Below are 16598 nucleotides of genomic sequence, written 5' to 3'. Positions count from 1 at the left end.
TTATATGATTTATTTTTAGTTTATCAGCTCAAATTTCATTTGAGGCATTTTTAGGGTATAGAATCGGAAACTTTTTGTATTTAATAGGCATTTTGAATGTTTAAATGCTTGCTTCATTAGGGGTGCTTAGTACCTTGGAACCGAACTAGGGATTGGACTGAAAGAATTGGTTCCCCATATTCAGAACTGAGGGCCATACTGAAGGAGGCTAGAATCGGATGGAACCGGACCGATCAATCCGATTCAATTCCTAGGCAGTCCAATGGATCGCATGTGCTTCAAACACATGTTCCTACGTGCAAAAAAAATCAAACTGTACTTATGTGAGCATCGATCACAGTTCATATATTTCACGCTCAATCTTGGCCAAAAGGCCATGAACAACATGTCTAAAGGAGATGCTTGCCTTAGGTTTTGTATGGGCAATCTCTCTTGTACTCTCTGAGTATTTGCTCGATATGGTACTCTTGGAGGCTTGGAGGACCTTGTCTCTTGCAAATGAGAAGAGAGAGAGAGAGATGAGAGTGTGGCTCTTGGAGCCATAGTCCTAGGTGGAAGAAGAAACTTACAAGTAGGCTTTCTCTTTAAGTAGTGAGGAACAATGAAATGGTTTTAGTGGTCTTTTGACCACATGTGAGGTTGATGCCTCAATAGTACTGAGAAAGGCCTTGAATTGAGGCACTTTTTCATTCCATGAAATTTTTAGTTTAAATTAGATCTTTATATGTATATAAGAAATAAAATTAAACACTCAAAAATTAATAATTGGTCTGGTTCGATCCAGTGGGTCGATTGTATTCTTGAGACCGGGAATGGGACCCAAAATCATTAGGTCCAATTTAGTGAAACTAAGAACTAAATCCAACTGGTCGATTCAGTGTGGTTAGGGTGGTTTTTTATGTCGATTCAGTGCAGTCGGGGTTGTTTTTTTTAGTCAGGGTTGTTTTTTTTATCACCCCTATGTTTCATCATATAGGGACTCATGTATAATTTGAGCAAATCATTTTGGTCACTCGCTCTAAAAGCTATGAAATACTTTGCTTTTTGGATAGGGATGCCCATTATAGCTTGACCCGGATTTCGCCCGAGCCGTCTTGGTTGTTCACCATAAAAGCTTAGAAATGATTTACCTTTATGACAAGGATGTCCATTATAGAAAGTAGGTGGCAAGATCCTAATTTATGTTTCTTTAATCCAAAAGTAATATGAGGACAATGGAAAAGAGTGTTGGCCTAGTCCCCCAATTCTCTTTCCATCTCGATCAAATCTTGGATGAGATTTTTACTTTTTGCATAGGGATGCTTATTATAGCTTGACCCGGATTTCTTCCAAATCGTCTTGGCTGTTTACCATAAAAGCTTAGAAATACTTTACCTTTATGACAAGGATGTCCATTATAGAAAATAAGTGGCAAGACACTGATGAAATTTATGTTTCTTTAATCCAAAAGTATTATGAGGATCATGGAAAAGAGTGTCGGCGGAGTCCCCCATTTCTCTTTCCATCTCAATCAAATCTTGGATGAGATTTTGCTGCTTTACTCCCCGTCCCACGTGTTCCTCCCTCGCTCCCTCTGAGCTAGCCGCCCCCCCCAAAAAAAAAAAACACTTGATTAATTATTTCTTTTTCGTAAAGCATTTGGCCAATACTCCAAAATTGGTCAAGCAAGGGTGACCAGACCCTTGTCCTCCGCGGATTTGAAAAATGGATTGAAATTTATCAAAGTCTAAAATAACTTTATCTAGTTATTAACCATAGAAAAAAATTGCTCCAATCATTTGAGAAGTTTCATTCAAAATGCCATAAATTAACTTAACATGTATAATTGGATTTTCATAATTGAGTAATTCATCCATTAATAGTCACTGAATTAGAAGTTTATTCCCTTCCATTTTTTTTTTCTTTTTGAGCTGAGTTGATGAAAATAGAGATATGATGAAGCTCTTTTTCCTCACATTTTTTTTCTTTTCGTAAATCCACTCCCAATTTCCTTCAAGGTCTGTATTTGTTTGTAATTACCCTGTGTTAAATCGTACTTAATCATCCTAAAGACAGCGGTTGATATAGATGACTTTCTAATGTAAAGAATTTATAATTTCCATGTATCTCCATGTTAACTCACTGTTTACCCCTCCTCTACTCTCAGCTTCCCATGTCTGTAATATTATTAAATTTGTTCAACCTCTTCTCTCAACTTGCTCTCTCTCACGCACATATACATGAAAATCATCCCAAAACTTGACATCTTTCATTGTATTTTTCCTATTCATTTTTTTCTCATTTGTTCCCAAATCCGGACGGCAGGATCTGGACCAGGGAGCACTAGATTGGTCCTACGTGGAAATTGGCTTTGTAGTGATTACATGGCCTTTCAAAGATTTGGGTAAAGATTATTGTTGATGATGAACATTCTAACCAATACAAAGAACTATTTTTAGAAAAAATGTTTACAACCTCTTCACTGTCACTGTTAGCTTCGTTTTCTCTTTTGCACCATCGTGGACCTTTAACCTTTAAATGTGGTCTATCCTACTGAAGGCGAAGGACAAGTAACATCCATGTTCTCTCAATTTCATAGACTAAACAATTATCATTATCAATAGGTTAACTAATTTTTTAAAGATTAATAAATATAGTACATAGTACGAACTACTTTTCCATGTATATGATTGATCCATCTCTATATTTGGTAGAATTTCTTTTGAGGCGATTTGGGGTATAAAATTGGAAACTTTGTGTATTTAACTGACAAGAGATTTAATATTTATTATATTTAGACTACTTATGCATAGACTCGAGAACTAAATTAGTAGTTTGGAATTTCTTTTATAAGTGATTAATTATAAAGAGAATGAAAAGTCAAAGTGAGTTTTCGTAAAATTGACTGTCACGTTATTTTAGAATTATGAGCTACAATAGCATAATAGAACAAGGAAAGACAGCAATCAAAGAATATACAGAAGCATAGGTGCGTATCCCCTGAATATATTGGTGCCTTATGATTTTGTTTTATTAAAGTACGAAAGTGTGTTATATGGTAGTCAATGAATTGTCAATATTATTCAGAAATTCAAAAGTCATTGTACCGGTAAAATAATTGTGAAAAAGGCAAAAAAAAAAAAAAGGACAAAATACCATATTAAAGATGGAAGGTCCCCGGCAGTCTTAGACCATGTTGCTTCTTTCTTTTCTGCATTAAATAGGTCAATTAATTGTATGAAAAACATAATTTGATATTTGGATGTAGAATTTAGCTATATAATTATACTTATCATTAATGGCCAAAACTATAGTGTACGTGATTAAGATAATATTTTCCAAAGTAAATAAAACAACGGGTTAATTCAAGGAATGTGTAAAGTCCATTATCAAAAAAAAAGAAAATGTTTCCTTCAGAAGAAATATATAATAAAAAAAGAAAGGAAAAAAAAAAAGACTCCAATTCGGTCATAATTGAAAGGACCTTATCCAGTTCACACAGCCCAGACCAGATCCACAATAACAGCCCGGGCCATAGTAAGCCCATCATGAGAGGAAGCCTCGGCCCAGAGATCAAACCCATTAAACCCACAGGCCCATTAAGCCTGTCCGACTCTCTCGGGGTTGCGTAGCTTCTCATGGCGATCCGCTCTCCATCGCCCCCAGGCCACCGCTAGCCATCGCCGATCGTCCACCGCCGGCCCGTCGACAAACGCAGTCATCGCAGAGAGCTCGTCCGCAAAGAGCAGAGCGGGGGGCACAGGGGGAGCTCAGGGAGAAAATTCTCTATCAGAGAATCGGTTTCCGGAGGATTCTCCATCTTTATTTCCTCTCAGTCGCGTCAATTACAACTATTGAGAGCCGCCCGATCGCCACCAGTTCTGTGGATGTGAAGAGCCTATGTTCGCCCCTATTTCAGATTCATCGCTGCCGAAGTACACAATCTAGGTCTATTCCTCCCTTTGACAGTTCTAGGTCCCGGCGTTACCGTCCATTATGATCTCTCTCCTTTAGGCGATCATCAATCTCGACCAGTGATGTCTCTGGCAACGTATCCCTCTTCTATTGCCTGTTTTCATCGATTCGTCTACGATAATGTTTAAAATGAACACCTCATTTTCTTCTCCTCATCGATGACTTGTTGAATATTCTGTCCAGAGCACTTCGAATTTCATGTTCTTCAGGTGTTTGATGTTTTGCCCAAGTGACTTCCAGTATCAATTTGCTTCTGTTATTGGTCAATCTGAGAGAATTCTAGTGCGATTTGCATGGTTATTAATTGAGGTATGGACCCTAATCGATTTGCATTTGAGAGAGTTCGGATTCAGCTTTTTGGGTTTGTTATTCCAAAAGAGCATGTCTTTGATTAACCAGCCCTGTTTGAGTTCTCTACTATTTTTATGGTGGGGGATGCTTTCATCTTGTGTGTATTTAACATTGTGATTGTGAGGCAACAGTTCTAGGCAAACAAATGATTTTGTCTCTCGTGTCATACTGTCGATTTTTCGGGAGTTCCACCATTTGCTTAAATTTATTCCAATCGAGCAGTCGAGATAGTATCATGTTTGCACAATCATGTATATATACAAGGAATTTGATTTTGCATGATAGCGTATTGGTATACCATGTGCCACATTTCTCTTTATTCTGATTAAGATATCTGATTTAGATAGATTGAAGACAAATACAGTTCTTTGTTGATCCGGTTTGCTGGAATCTCGAAACAAGGCACCACAAATACATCTCTTTGAAAGATGTAACACTACTAACATTGCTCCACCCACATGGATCAAGTTCTGAAAAGGTTTTACTCAAGTCCAGTTCATGAAATTTTTTCGGGTCAAACTTACGTACTCTTCAATAATATCTCTTCCAAGTACCAATCCATATGTGAAAATTTTCTTTAAGCAATGATTTTATGTTATTCAAATAGAAATAGGATACGGAGTTATGTCCCCAGTCAATTGCGAAGTGAATTGAGCATATCATCCATTATGACAAACACAAAACAGTGTCATTTTGGCTTGGCTAACATGTCACGTCATTGCTATTAGAATGCCAAATAAACTTCTTTAACGGACGCATATATATACCTCTCAAGCAAAACTTCATGCTGTTTCTGGGGTCTTTAGAAAAATGATGTTATTTTGTTCAAGGTTATAAGTTCATGAATATTTTTGCCCGATAACAAAAGTTTGTGCTTTTGTTTGGGTTGCTTTACAATGGTCTGTTGTTATTGACCAAACGGTTTGGGATCTCAAACTCAGGAATTGCATGAAATGGCACAACTGTCCTTGCTCTTAGCTGGTTGGCCGTTCTTCTCTGAGGCCTTTGAGATGTCGCGTCAGTTCGTATTCAAGTTTTTGAACAAGTAGCAACGTTTTTGAGTTGGCTTGCATAAGATCTGGGTGGAATGGATGACAAAACAATGAAGACTCTGGGATTCTTTTTGATTCCTTGAAAAGGGTGGTCAAACCAACTATCGCTATTATCAATAACAAACAAATCTTTTTGCTGGTGCTTCTATGGTGCTGCATCCTCAAGACATGGAATGCTGTCAAGTTACTAGGAACAAAGGACAATTATTGTCAAACATGTCTTCATCAAAAATCCCATCAGGTTATAAGTCAAACATGCTTCGGTTATGCTTAATAAGAAATGATTATACAGGACAAAGAAAGTGGGAAAACTCGAGATTTGTTAAAGGGGTCTTTGGGGAGACTTCTATTTGAAGGATGCTATAATTGAAAGGTCTTTGAAGGTAGGTAGTGAGAGTGGTCCATGACTTCTAACGAAAGTAAGTGATTTCAAGCGATGCCCTTCTCTTATGGAGCCGTTGATATTGTTAAAGCCGGAAAGTTTGTAAGTTTTCAAGATAGGAATGCACTAATTCAATGGTAAGGTAGCTCGGAGTAATTGACTTTCTGACTGAGAACCTCGGACTATAGGTGTGGTTAATTGTGTCAAATACAATCACTAACGTATGAGGACAACTACTGAAAGAAAGATCAAATCTATCACAAAAATAACACGAAAGACAAGATGCAGCAATTCTCCATGACTCGTACTGATTGTTACCGAATGATCCGAAGACTACAAGGTGAATGATGAGATTAAACAGTAGAAAGGTCCGCCGCTTGAATGGAAGAAGGTTCTGTCAAGCGAGCTGAGACTCCTCTGGTTCAAAACTCGAGAATTCCAATGATATGCTTCAATTGCTTCTTGTTTCAGCATCAACATTGTCTGAAGCCAATAGTCACCTCAAACACTGAGGATGCATCTGTCTCGTTTCGGCAAACAATAAAGTCAGATGCAAGAAACCAGACAATCTCTTGGTGCCAGAGCATGAGAAGATAAAATGTCTCAGTTGTCAAACTGTCTTAAAAGGAGTAGGGTAGTATTAGCATATGAGCACTCACTGTAGTTAGGAAAAAAGTACGCACATTCAGCATCCTATACTCGTCTTCATAAACTTCATAATTACAGTCTTAAGATACTTTACAGTGCTTGTTATCGACCTACTTCAAAACAAACAACGCGATTATAAATGCGACAGCAAAAGAGGCTATTAACTCATTCGACCAAACAAAATTTGGGAATGGACAAAAGTGCCTAACGAGCAAAAGTTAGAGCTCCAAAGACTGCTTTGGGGAGCTTACGGGCCCTCATTTCTCATGGGTATTAGTACTCTGCCAGTCCAGGAATTTGTATCCTTGATGTGAGGGTGGCATGTAGCTTTGCGTTGCCTGAGGATCGTCAGGAGTATATATGTAGCATTTTCCATATCCGATTTCCTTCATCAGCTTGGCAGTCGCATTTCTCAGATGCAGCGGGACTACCTCATTTTGCCCAACAGATTCTCTCACTACCTTCTGTGCAGCTCCTGTCTAATGTGGGAGCATCCAACATAGCTCCATCAATCAACTCAGAACCATCGATACTTATCCAAGCCAAGGAAGAAATTGGGCATTATGTGCTTCGATGGATCATTATGAATGAATCATGTCAATTACTTATCGATACTTTGTGGTATGTCAATAACTATCGATGGGAGGCCATTTTAGATGTCTTGCATGACCAATTGATGAAGTTCCAGGAGGATTATTTTCTGGTCAAAGGAGGAGCTCAAATTTTGGAAGGCTAAAGGTTCAAGAATGCGGAAGGCCAAATGTTCAAGAATGCAAGTTCCCATACTAATAAATGCATTTTTTAAGTACCTAGGTCATTAAAGTCTATTTTTTTTATTTTATTTTATTTCCTAAGTCTAAAATCTCGTATAAACAGGGGAAAGACGATGTTGGTTTGGCCAACCTACTGGCTCTTAATCAGGCCGTTTCTTGTTACCAAGCTTGCCATTTCATAGGGATGCGAGAATGGAACGTGGTTCTTGCACAGTGCGTTGCCTACTTGGCTTTGCTCCAAAATCGTGGTTCTTGCATAGTGCGTCGCCTACTTGGCTTTGCTCCAAAATCAATTGCCATTTATCTAGTGATAGTGATGCGTGATGGGGCGAGTGATTCCAGGACGGAAATTTTTTTCTTTAGGGATTTTTCTGGTTAAGTGTATAGAGTTGTTATACGAGAATAAACAAAGGGTATTAAGGAAAGATGGAAAGATCTCCTCTCAAGGTATAAAAGCAACACCACCAACCAAAGAAGAGGATCGAGATCTACGAAGTTCACCACCAAGGCCTAAAGCTTCCACCAACCAAGGATAAATGACTTCGGGATAGGAGAAGCTTACCACCAAGGCCAAAAGATTCCACCACCCAAGAATAAAGGGTTTCTTGGCTCACCACCAAGGAGTGATCTACGCTCAAAGGATAAAGAGATCGAAAGGAGTTATCCACTCTCCGAAGAAGTTCACTCAAGCAAAGGAATTCTCACAATTTTTATTCATCAAATTCGTAACCTGATCAATCGCCGCGCAACGTAAAGAGGCTGCTCGCCTCTTTCCAGCATTCTAACCAACCAGTAAATGGCAGCATCCGCATCACTTCCCCTCATAGAAATGTTGTCATTCTAGCTGATTTTTGCCAGGAACGGCCAACGTGGCAATCTAGTAATTGTTGGTTGTCCCATGTGGTGCCGCACCACTGGTGCATCTTAGGCGAAGCGAAGTCTTAACAGTTTGTTGAACGGGAACGGACGATCCATCTATTTGAGGTGCACACTCTTGTTCGCTAGTTCTCCCAATGCCTAACCGATTGTGACGTTGAGGGATTCAATTAATTTATGAAATTTTTTTTATCTAATTAGAGACACCATTAACCTATTAGGGGCTGCTTAAGAGCCAACTCCTAAATGCAATATTTCAAACACATGACAAGTGATCCAAGATGCCTTAACATATAAAACAAGTATGAAAATGTGCAATCAATGGTTGTACTTAACAAACTATGTCATTGGGAAAACACAAGCGCACAAAAATTAACATATGGATCGAGTAAAAATCACAAAAATAGGCACAATCTTAGGTATGGGTAGCAGCATGATGTTTATTACCTTAAATCCCTCACCTTTCATTAGTTTTCACAATCAAAATATGTATCAAACCAACCAATGCACACACAAGTAACATCTGGGGACATAATCGGGCTATATTAGGCTCAATCCATTTTGATTGGGTATCAAGCAATTTAAATTTGGACAGCGGCACGAGGATGCCAGATAATGTTTTCAGACTGGCCTGGACAGTGATCGAAACTTGGCATCATCGGATCATGTGAACAGGGGAGAACAGAGGCAAAACCAGCCTTCGGAATGAATAAGACGCGCCAAACCAAGAAAAACTGGCGTCCTTGGACGGGAGATAGAGCTTGTTTGTTGATGGAGCAATGGAGATGAGCCACGGACGATAGAGTCAACATCTCCACAAAAAAATGGATTTCAAATGAGCTAAAGAGAGGAGAGGGGCTCGGCTTCATTTTCTCGAAAATCTGGACCGGCTTCATCCAAACAAGAGAAGATAGTCTCGATTCCGTTCGACAAGGAGAACTTTGCGATTTGACAAATTCTGGCCAGCTGACATGGCAGAAGAGAGGAGAGCAAGGCTGAGGCAGCGCTCTCGATGAACTGGAGGTGAGCTTCCGATTATGAGCTAAACGGCGATCTCGAACTGGAGGAGGAACGGCGACGGACGGAGGCCGAAGCTGAGAGGAAGAAGCCGAGCTCCTCCTGCTGGCTATAGTTTTGGGCGAATGGAATGCAGGAGGTGAGAGATGCGCTGCACAGAGAGAGAGAGAGAGAGAGAGAAGAGAGCCGGATGGTGTTCATTGAGGAGGAAGAGAGGAATCTGAAGAGAGCCGGATGGTGTTCGTTGAGGAGGAAGAGAGGAATGTGTTGGAATCTGTCAGTCAAAATTTCGATTAATGGGCTCGAGGTCTCGATATTGTAATGTTCCTAATTCATGAATTAATTCTATTTATATCATGCATTTAAAAATGGTCGACGAAATTCGAACGTCTACAATGCGGAGTTAAGATAAAACTCTTCAATTATGAAGTTCATTAATCAAAACACTCCATCCCTCAAGAAAGGTTTAGAGGGGTTTAAATAGATGCAACTTAGAACAACTCTCTGAGCCTAGGCAAATTCCCAGATCCCAGACATTGAATGTTCCAAGACAATGACTAATAATCTCTAGATCAAATGTAGACTTTTTTTCCGATCATTTGTGTGCCATATAACTTTTTAATTGATCACTTAAGTGTCATGACATTTTAAAAATATTCACCACAAGTGTTATACGCCATTAAACATGGTATAGGGGTAAAATATTTAATTTAGATGGGTTGAAGACAAATATAATCAATTTGTTGATTTGGTTTGCTAGGGTCTCGAAACAAGGCACCACAAATACGGAAAACCAAGTCGCTGACTTTGCAAATTTGGATTGTATTCAACTACTAAAGGTCATTTTGGAATTTTTTCTCAGTAATCCCCTTCAAAGATTTAATGCTACTAACATTGCTCAGACCAAATGGATCAAGTTTTGAAAAGGTTTACTTAAGTCGAGTTTGTGAAATTTTTCGGATTGGGTTATACTAACCTACTCTTCAAGAATATCTCTAATAACAATCCATATGTGAGAATTTTCTTTAAGCAATGATTTTATGTTATTGGAATAGAAATAAAATACAGAGTTATGGGCCTTATCGATTGTGAAGTGAATTGGGCAAATCATCCGTTATAGTAAACACGTGGTTCGAGTGAAAATCACAAAAATAGGCACAATACCAGGTATGGGTAGCAGCATGATGTTTACCTTAATATCCCTCTCCTTTCATTAGTTTTTACAATCAAAACACATATCAAACCAATCATGCACACACAATTAACATCCCAGGACATAATCGGGCTTCATTGGGCTCAATCCATTTTGTTTACTAATAATGCAATTTAAATTTGGACAGCAAGTGTTTATGATTATTTCTGCACAATTCCATGATGAAATTCACAACAAAAATGGGCATTCAAAGTCTTTAATTACCATCTTATATCAAGTCTAATGATTCACTTTCATAAACTATTACCAAAAAGTAGGGTTGTCAAATAAGTGGATCGAGTCGGTTTGGATCGGATTGAAAATGATCCGACCTATATTGATCAATTTAATCCAATTTTGACCTATTTTCATGTAATGTAAATTTATCGACTTGTAATAGACTCGTTTACCAAATCATATTAATAGTTAATGTACTTTGGGAGAACCCATTTAACCCACTTTAAGCCTTTTATATGTATTTATTACTTAGATAAAAATTTCACATCAAATTAAAAAAAAGTGAATCAAACAATAAAAAATTAATAAATAAATAAATAATGTGAAAAACCTAAAACCTAACCCCCAAATCCCTAATCGGCAGAACTAAGCCCAAGGTCTCGTAAGCAAAAGCCTCATTCCCAGCTCGCAACCCCCTTCTCCCGAACCTCTCCTGCGGAGAAAATATTCAGTGGTTCGTGAGCTCCACGTCATCTGCTGACGTGGCGAGAGCGTACCACCCAGATATCGACACGCGTCCTGTGAGGGACCCGCCGGAAAATGGAGAGGGTGGTTCTCTCGGCTGGCTTGGCTCGGCTCGCTGGCAGAAGAAAGGACAGACAGCTCAGTGGGTCAATAAATGCGTAACACTCCCGCTCAAATAATCTCTCTCCTCACTTGAATTGAATTTGCTGGGTTTTTTCGCTCTCTCTCCTCTCCCCTCGCAAACAGATAACAATCGACACCTCCTCTGTTTCTTCTCCGCGCATCCCACCCCTTCCACTTCCGCCTCCGTCTCCGGCTCCGGCTCCGCCTCCCCCAAAAGCCTCGCCGCCATCTGCCTCTGGCACGTCGCCTCGTCCAAGAGCGCCGCCAGTCGCAGCTGGTCCCAACCCTCCACCTCCGATCGTTTCCAACGCGGAGATCGAGCACAAGTTTTGTGCTCGCATTGGTCTCTCGGCAACTTCTGACCTCCGTCCGATTGCGTCCTCTGACGAACTCGTCATCAGCTTCGACTCCGTGCATTGCGTTTGTCAAGCCGCCGTTCCCCGCCGTCGCCCGGCGCTCGCTCGCTCGCTGGTCCTGTCGCTTCCTCCGTCTCTGTTTCGGCGCTCGCTCTTTGCTCCGTTGCTCGCTCCATCTCTGCTCCGGCGCCGCTTTCCTTCGCGCATTAATCTGCTTGGGCGGCCGAGATTTGGGGATCCCATTTCTGCAACCACCTGCAGAGCAGCGTCGACGCCCTCCAGACTCTAGGATCTTCAAGATGATATGCTCGTTCCAATTATCCCAGACTCTAAGATCTTCATGCTAAAGCCGTATATCTGTGGTTACTCATGTTCGCCGTGATGTTCTCCTGTATGTTTCCCTACCTATGACAGTTAGATGAATATACGCCATGATCAACATGAGAACGCAAAAGTAATGGATGATGGGAATGCTTCTGTGCACTGAAGGAGCTTCTTGCCTTGATCAATCGCAAGATGTTCTGCTTGTTTTGTGGTCCTGTTTGAGTATTGCATACTCAGGAGCTCCAATTGCATGTCCCCATCCTCTGTTGCAAACATGGCCGATGGATTGCAGCATCCGTCGGTGATTCAGAAAATTCACGGGCAGTCTCACTTTATATCTCTTCTTTCGCGTGCCATCTGCGTGAGAAATTACGGACCGCACGATTTTGCAAGCATTGTAGGCTTGTAGCCATGGAGCGTTGCGGAGTTCTCTATCTCCAGCATTCCGGGGGCAGTGGTCTGGCTCTTCTGTCCTCTCTCCCATTTGGGTTCAAGCTCCGGCTTCCTTATGGAAGCGGTTTCTGCAGCTGTTTCCAAGTTGAGGAAGCATGTGGACTTGGCGGAGACAGTAATTCCGCAACATGAGCTCAGGAGGCTTAGGAAAATTGCTCTCAGGATGGTGGAGAGGATGGAAGTTGGGGATGCAGGAATTACCCAGGCTTTGGTGGATTCTATACATGAGAAGTGGAGAGAGGATGAAGTGGTGAAGTTGAAATTTGAAGGTCCCCAGTCACTTAACATGAAAAGAACCCATGAAACTTTGGAGGTTAGTGCTGGTCTCTTCTTTTGCTTATGGATAAGTAAGTAAATGAAGGTTGAATCTTGATAAGCCTGGAACTTTCATGAGTTTGCTGATTGCTTGCGTGCATTTAAGTGCCGTATTTGACATCTGGAATGGATATAAAATCATGACTTCAAAAGATGTAATCACTTGAATAAATCTCCGTTGGCGTTGGAGACTTGAGAGTCTTTATTTTAATCATGAATCATTGATGCACTGAGATAATGAGCCTCTAATACACTTGCCTTGTCAGAGTAGGACTGGAGGCTTTGTTATATGGAGATCTGGAAGTTCAGTGGTGTTGTACCGAGGATGGCGTATACGCTTTCTTGTGTCCAATCATACAATGAAAAATACAGACCAGTGTGAATTCTCTGAAAAATGAGGACACAGCCAGTAATGTTTTTCATAGCAAAGGAGGCCGGATTTTATGTGGTTCTGCAGAATATATGAAGGATCTGTCTAAGGAAAACGCATGGATATGAATGATCCTAACAGTTTATTAGATGAGTTGGGTCCACGGTTCAAGGATTGGTCAGGCTGTGAGCCAGTTTCAGTTGATGCTGACTTGCTCCCTTCAGAGGTTCCTGGATATAAACCTCCAGTTAAGCTTCTTCCTTATGGGGTTAGACATTGTCTGAGAAACAAAGAGATGACCAGGTTTCGTAGACTTGCAAGAACAATGCCTTCACATTTTGCCCTGGGTATGTGTGCATCAATGGCAATAAAGTTTGTGCTTTTCTGCCATTGCTGGTTAATGGCTGACAAACTGGTTTGATTATACTATGTCTCAAAATTGTTCTAAACTAATCCTACTTTTTTTGTAGGAAGAAACAGAAAGCTGCAAGGTCTTGCTGAGGCCATGGTAAAGTTGTGGGAGAGCAGTGCTATTGCAAAAATAGCAATTAAACGCGGCGTGCTAAATACTTGCAATGATAGAATGGCTGAGGAACTGAAGGTTGGACAATCTACATATGTTGACTTTTAGCATATATGTATGAGCTAATTATTGTTGAAAATGGGTGTTCTGTTGCTTTCATCGAGCACAGAACCTTTCAGAGTCTGTACTTTATTTGATTTGCCTGACAGAAAGAATTACCTACTATTTGCCATAGAGTGGTAGTTTGACTAAATCATTATCCTTCAAGCCCACAGTACAATGCTGAATTTTCTATTTCATCTCTGACCATGGAATTTATAATTGTTATCATAATGGTAAAAATCAGCCAAGGTTAGTGTGTCACCATTCTGGGACATACTTGTGTAGTGTTGTGAAGGATTGGTTATGCAAGTTCTTATCTCTCCGAGCATTTTGTTCCAATCTTAATGTTCTGGCATTATGATAATATCAACTTCTGTTTAGTGTTGCAAGTTCCGTCCTTTTTCTTTAGGTAAGGAAAATTCGGTGCTCTTGTTATTGATTTGTGTCATTTTGAATGCAGAATTTAACTGGGGGAACACTACTTTCTAGGAACAAAGATTATATTGTGTTTTACAGGGGCAATGACTTCTTGCCTCCTGTGGTGGTAGAAGCATTGAAAGAGAGAGAAAACTAACAGATATGCAGGCAAATGAGGAAGATCAAGCACGTCAGAGGGCCTCAGCTGCAATTGAATCAAAATTAAAAGCTTCTAAAAGCCCACTTGTTGCTGGCACTCTTACTGAAACTCTGGCTGCCACCTCTCGGTGGGGAATGAAATAAGTAGCAAAGATGTTGAGCATATGCGTAGAGATGAATCACTCAATAAGCACGCTGCACTCTTGAAATATCTTGAGAAGAAACTTGCTCTTGTAAGTTACGAGATTGAACAAACTTATGCTATAAAATTCTGCTCCATTTCCTTAATTATTTATCACATTTTCCATTTATTTTTTCCTCTTCTTTCCAGGCTAAAGGGAAGGTCAAAAGGGCTGAGAAAGCTCTAGCAAAAGTGCAGGAGAATCTTAGACCAGCAGACCTTCCAGTTGATCTGGAAACCATAAGTGATGAGGAGAGATCTTTACTACGTAAGATTGGTCTGAGTATGAAGCCCTTCCTGCTTATCAGTAAGAATAGCTGGTTTGCCTCTTGATTGAACAATGTAAAAAGTCAGCTTTCATGACTAGCTTTTCATCTTCTGTTTGGTTTAATCCAGGAAGGCGTGGCATTTTTTATGGTACCGTAGAGAACATGCACTTGCATTGGAAGTATCGCGAGTTGGTGAAACTAATAGTGAGGGGAAAAAGTTTTGCACAAGTGAAGCATCTTGTAGTTTCTTTAGAGGCTGAAAGTGGTGGAGTGCTGGTATCCTTAGATAAGACTATGAAAAGCTATGCTATCATCGTTTATCGTGGGAAGAATTATCAAAGGCCTCATGCAGTGAGACCCAGAAATTTGCTGACTAGAAGGCAGGCATTGGCTCGCTCTATTGAACTTCAGAGACGTGAGGTGAAACTGATTGAAAAACTATTCTTAATCCCTTATCCTTAAGCTCGTCACAATGCTTATCCTATTCTATGTTATTAAATTTTCTTTTACTGCAGGCACTTAAGCATCATATTTCAGACTTGAAGGAGCGGATTGAGCTACTAAATTACGAACTTGTACGAGCTCTTGCCTTTTAGAAATTTGATGAGACAAAAAACTAGCATTTATTTCAGTAATGCATTCTCTTCCTCCCTCACAGGAAGATATGAGAGTAAACAACCAAATTGATGAAGAAAAACTTTCTAGATCATTTAATGCTGGAGCGACAATAGATGACACATCTGAGGTATCTGTCTCTCATCCTTTGGAGTACATTTGCTCCTCTACATGTAGAATCAGCATGTATCTCGAGGCAATTAACCTTAAAAGGCTTACTTTTGTATTAACTTGTAGAATGTTGCTATCTGAACTTAGATTGAGTTTTCTTTTCTTTGGTAGCAATACTCTCTAAAGGTGATGTCCTAATGCATGGTTCAGTTGTTTGGCTTTACTTCTATCTGGATGACATTTGGTGGAAGTTTGCAAGATCTTTCTGTTGCAGCAATCCTTAGTAATTTCTAGCATAACCTTCGTATGATTGATACCTTTTCTATAATTCGAAATCAGGATGAAGGAGAGGAGGCATATCTTAAAGTTTATGACAGTGGTGTGGAGGACACTTGAAGGAATTAAGAAGCTTGTTCCAAAAAAATTGGTAATTTTTACTGCTAGTTATACCTTCCCCTCTTTGCAAATTGTCTGAGGAAGACTAGCTCAGAAGAAGTTGAGCATATTATTGAATCAGAAATATGTCTCAAACATATTTGGTCACCTTTTTTATCTTTTTGGCTGTCGAATATAGTTGGTCAGTTCATCACTGAGGTTCTGATGGAATGTCGCCTTGGCACATACATAGCTTCCTTGCTTGATTAGGCAAGCAACATATTATATGCACTCGTCTTCACTTACTTACATAGCTTCCTTGCTTGATTAGGCAAGCAACATATCATATGCGCTCATCTTCACTTAGGTTCATTATGCTATGGAACATTAAGTCACTAGTTCCTGCATCATCGATCAAGAGTCGGGCAATATGTTGCTTTCACACGGGTATTTGGTTTAGTCGTGCCTTTGCTACAGTGATCATTGATGTTTGCAAATGAGTTAGCTTCTTTATTTTTCTTCTAATTCCATCATCCTCGCAGATTGTCCAGGCACCCCTGCTTGTGGTCGGAAGCAGATTTCTTGGATGTTGTGAAACATTTTTGACCTGAGAGGAGTCTTTCTAATCACATGTAAGAAGAAAATTGAAATGCAAGGTGGGTGTGTCTTGTAGGGGTGAGACGAGGATTTCCTTATTGATGGTTAAGATGTGTTGTTCATTGTTCCTCATTTCCAGGACCTAGTCCCATGTGTGTTAATCTCATTTGAAGATGAGCACATACTTATGTGGAGAGGAAGAGAGGAAGTCTTCCTTTCCAACTCCCGAAGTTTATTACAAGGATTATCCATCTAGTGTTGATCGTGCATGTGAAGGATCTCCTCTTCCAGTAATCTCAGAACAGGATGAAAAACAGGAAGTTCCTGGCAAAACCAGTCCTCCTTCTGTTCAAGAAAACGA

General features: G+C 40.0%; 3 protein-coding genes across 3 annotated transcripts; 2 read left to right on the top strand and 1 right to left on the bottom strand.

The window, feature by feature from the left end:
- Window positions 1–10930: 10930 nt before the first annotated feature.
- LOC120292080 (calpain small subunit 1-like) lies at window positions 10931–11468 on the bottom strand. The gene is made up of 2 exons (XM_039309958.1): window positions 11199–11468; window positions 10931–11062 (listed from the first exon to the last, which is right to left on the bottom strand). The coding sequence occupies exons 1-2, from the start codon at window positions 11466–11468 to the stop codon at window positions 10931–10933; spliced, it is 402 nt and encodes a 133-aa protein (XP_039165892.1).
- On the top strand, window positions 11458–12916 carry LOC120292079 (CRM-domain containing factor CFM3A, chloroplastic/mitochondrial-like). Its single transcript, XM_039309957.1, has 2 exons — window positions 11458–12516; window positions 12785–12916. The coding sequence occupies exons 1-2, from the start codon at window positions 12259–12261 to the stop codon at window positions 12914–12916; spliced, it is 390 nt and encodes a 129-aa protein (XP_039165891.1). The 5' UTR covers window positions 11458–12258.
- On the top strand, window positions 12887–16436 carry LOC104456903 (CRM-domain containing factor CFM3, chloroplastic/mitochondrial). Its single transcript, XM_039308329.1, is given in 11 exon segments — window positions 12887–13235; window positions 13359–13489; window positions 13974–14079; window positions 14082–14228; window positions 14231–14322; window positions 14421–14577; window positions 14667–14959; window positions 15055–15114; window positions 15198–15284; window positions 15605–15692; window positions 16183–16436. Coding segments are annotated over 10 exon segments (1359 nt in total). The 5' UTR covers window positions 12887–13006; the 3' UTR covers window positions 15662–15692; window positions 16183–16436.
- Window positions 16437–16598: the final 162 nt, after the last annotated feature.

The sequence above is a fragment of the Eucalyptus grandis genome, chromosome 3, assembly GCF_016545825.1.
Source record: "Eucalyptus grandis isolate ANBG69807.140 chromosome 3, ASM1654582v1, whole genome shotgun sequence".
NCBI classification, from domain to species: Eukaryota; Viridiplantae; Streptophyta; class Magnoliopsida; order Myrtales; family Myrtaceae; genus Eucalyptus; species Eucalyptus grandis.
Note: the sequence above shows the minus strand (reverse complement) of the source record. Positions and strands in the feature narration are given on the sequence as shown.

Bases quoted from the DNA above. Each gene is read 5' to 3' on its own strand.
- LOC120292080 (XM_039309958.1), bottom strand. From the start codon at position 11,468: ATGACGAGTTCGTCAGAGGACGCAATCGGACGGAGGTCAGAAGTTGCC. The intron at 11,063-11,198 runs GTTATCTGTTTG...TTCTTCTGCCAG, and splicing joins AAACAGAGGAGGTGTCGATT to CGAGCCGAGCCAAGCCAGCC.
- LOC120292079 (XM_039309957.1), top strand. From the start codon at position 12,259: ATGGAAGCGGTTTCTGCAGCTGTTTCCAAGTTGAGGAAGCATGTGGAC. The intron at 12,517-12,784 runs GTTAGTGCTGGT...TTGCCTTGTCAG, and splicing joins GAACCCATGAAACTTTGGAG to AGTAGGACTGGAGGCTTTGT.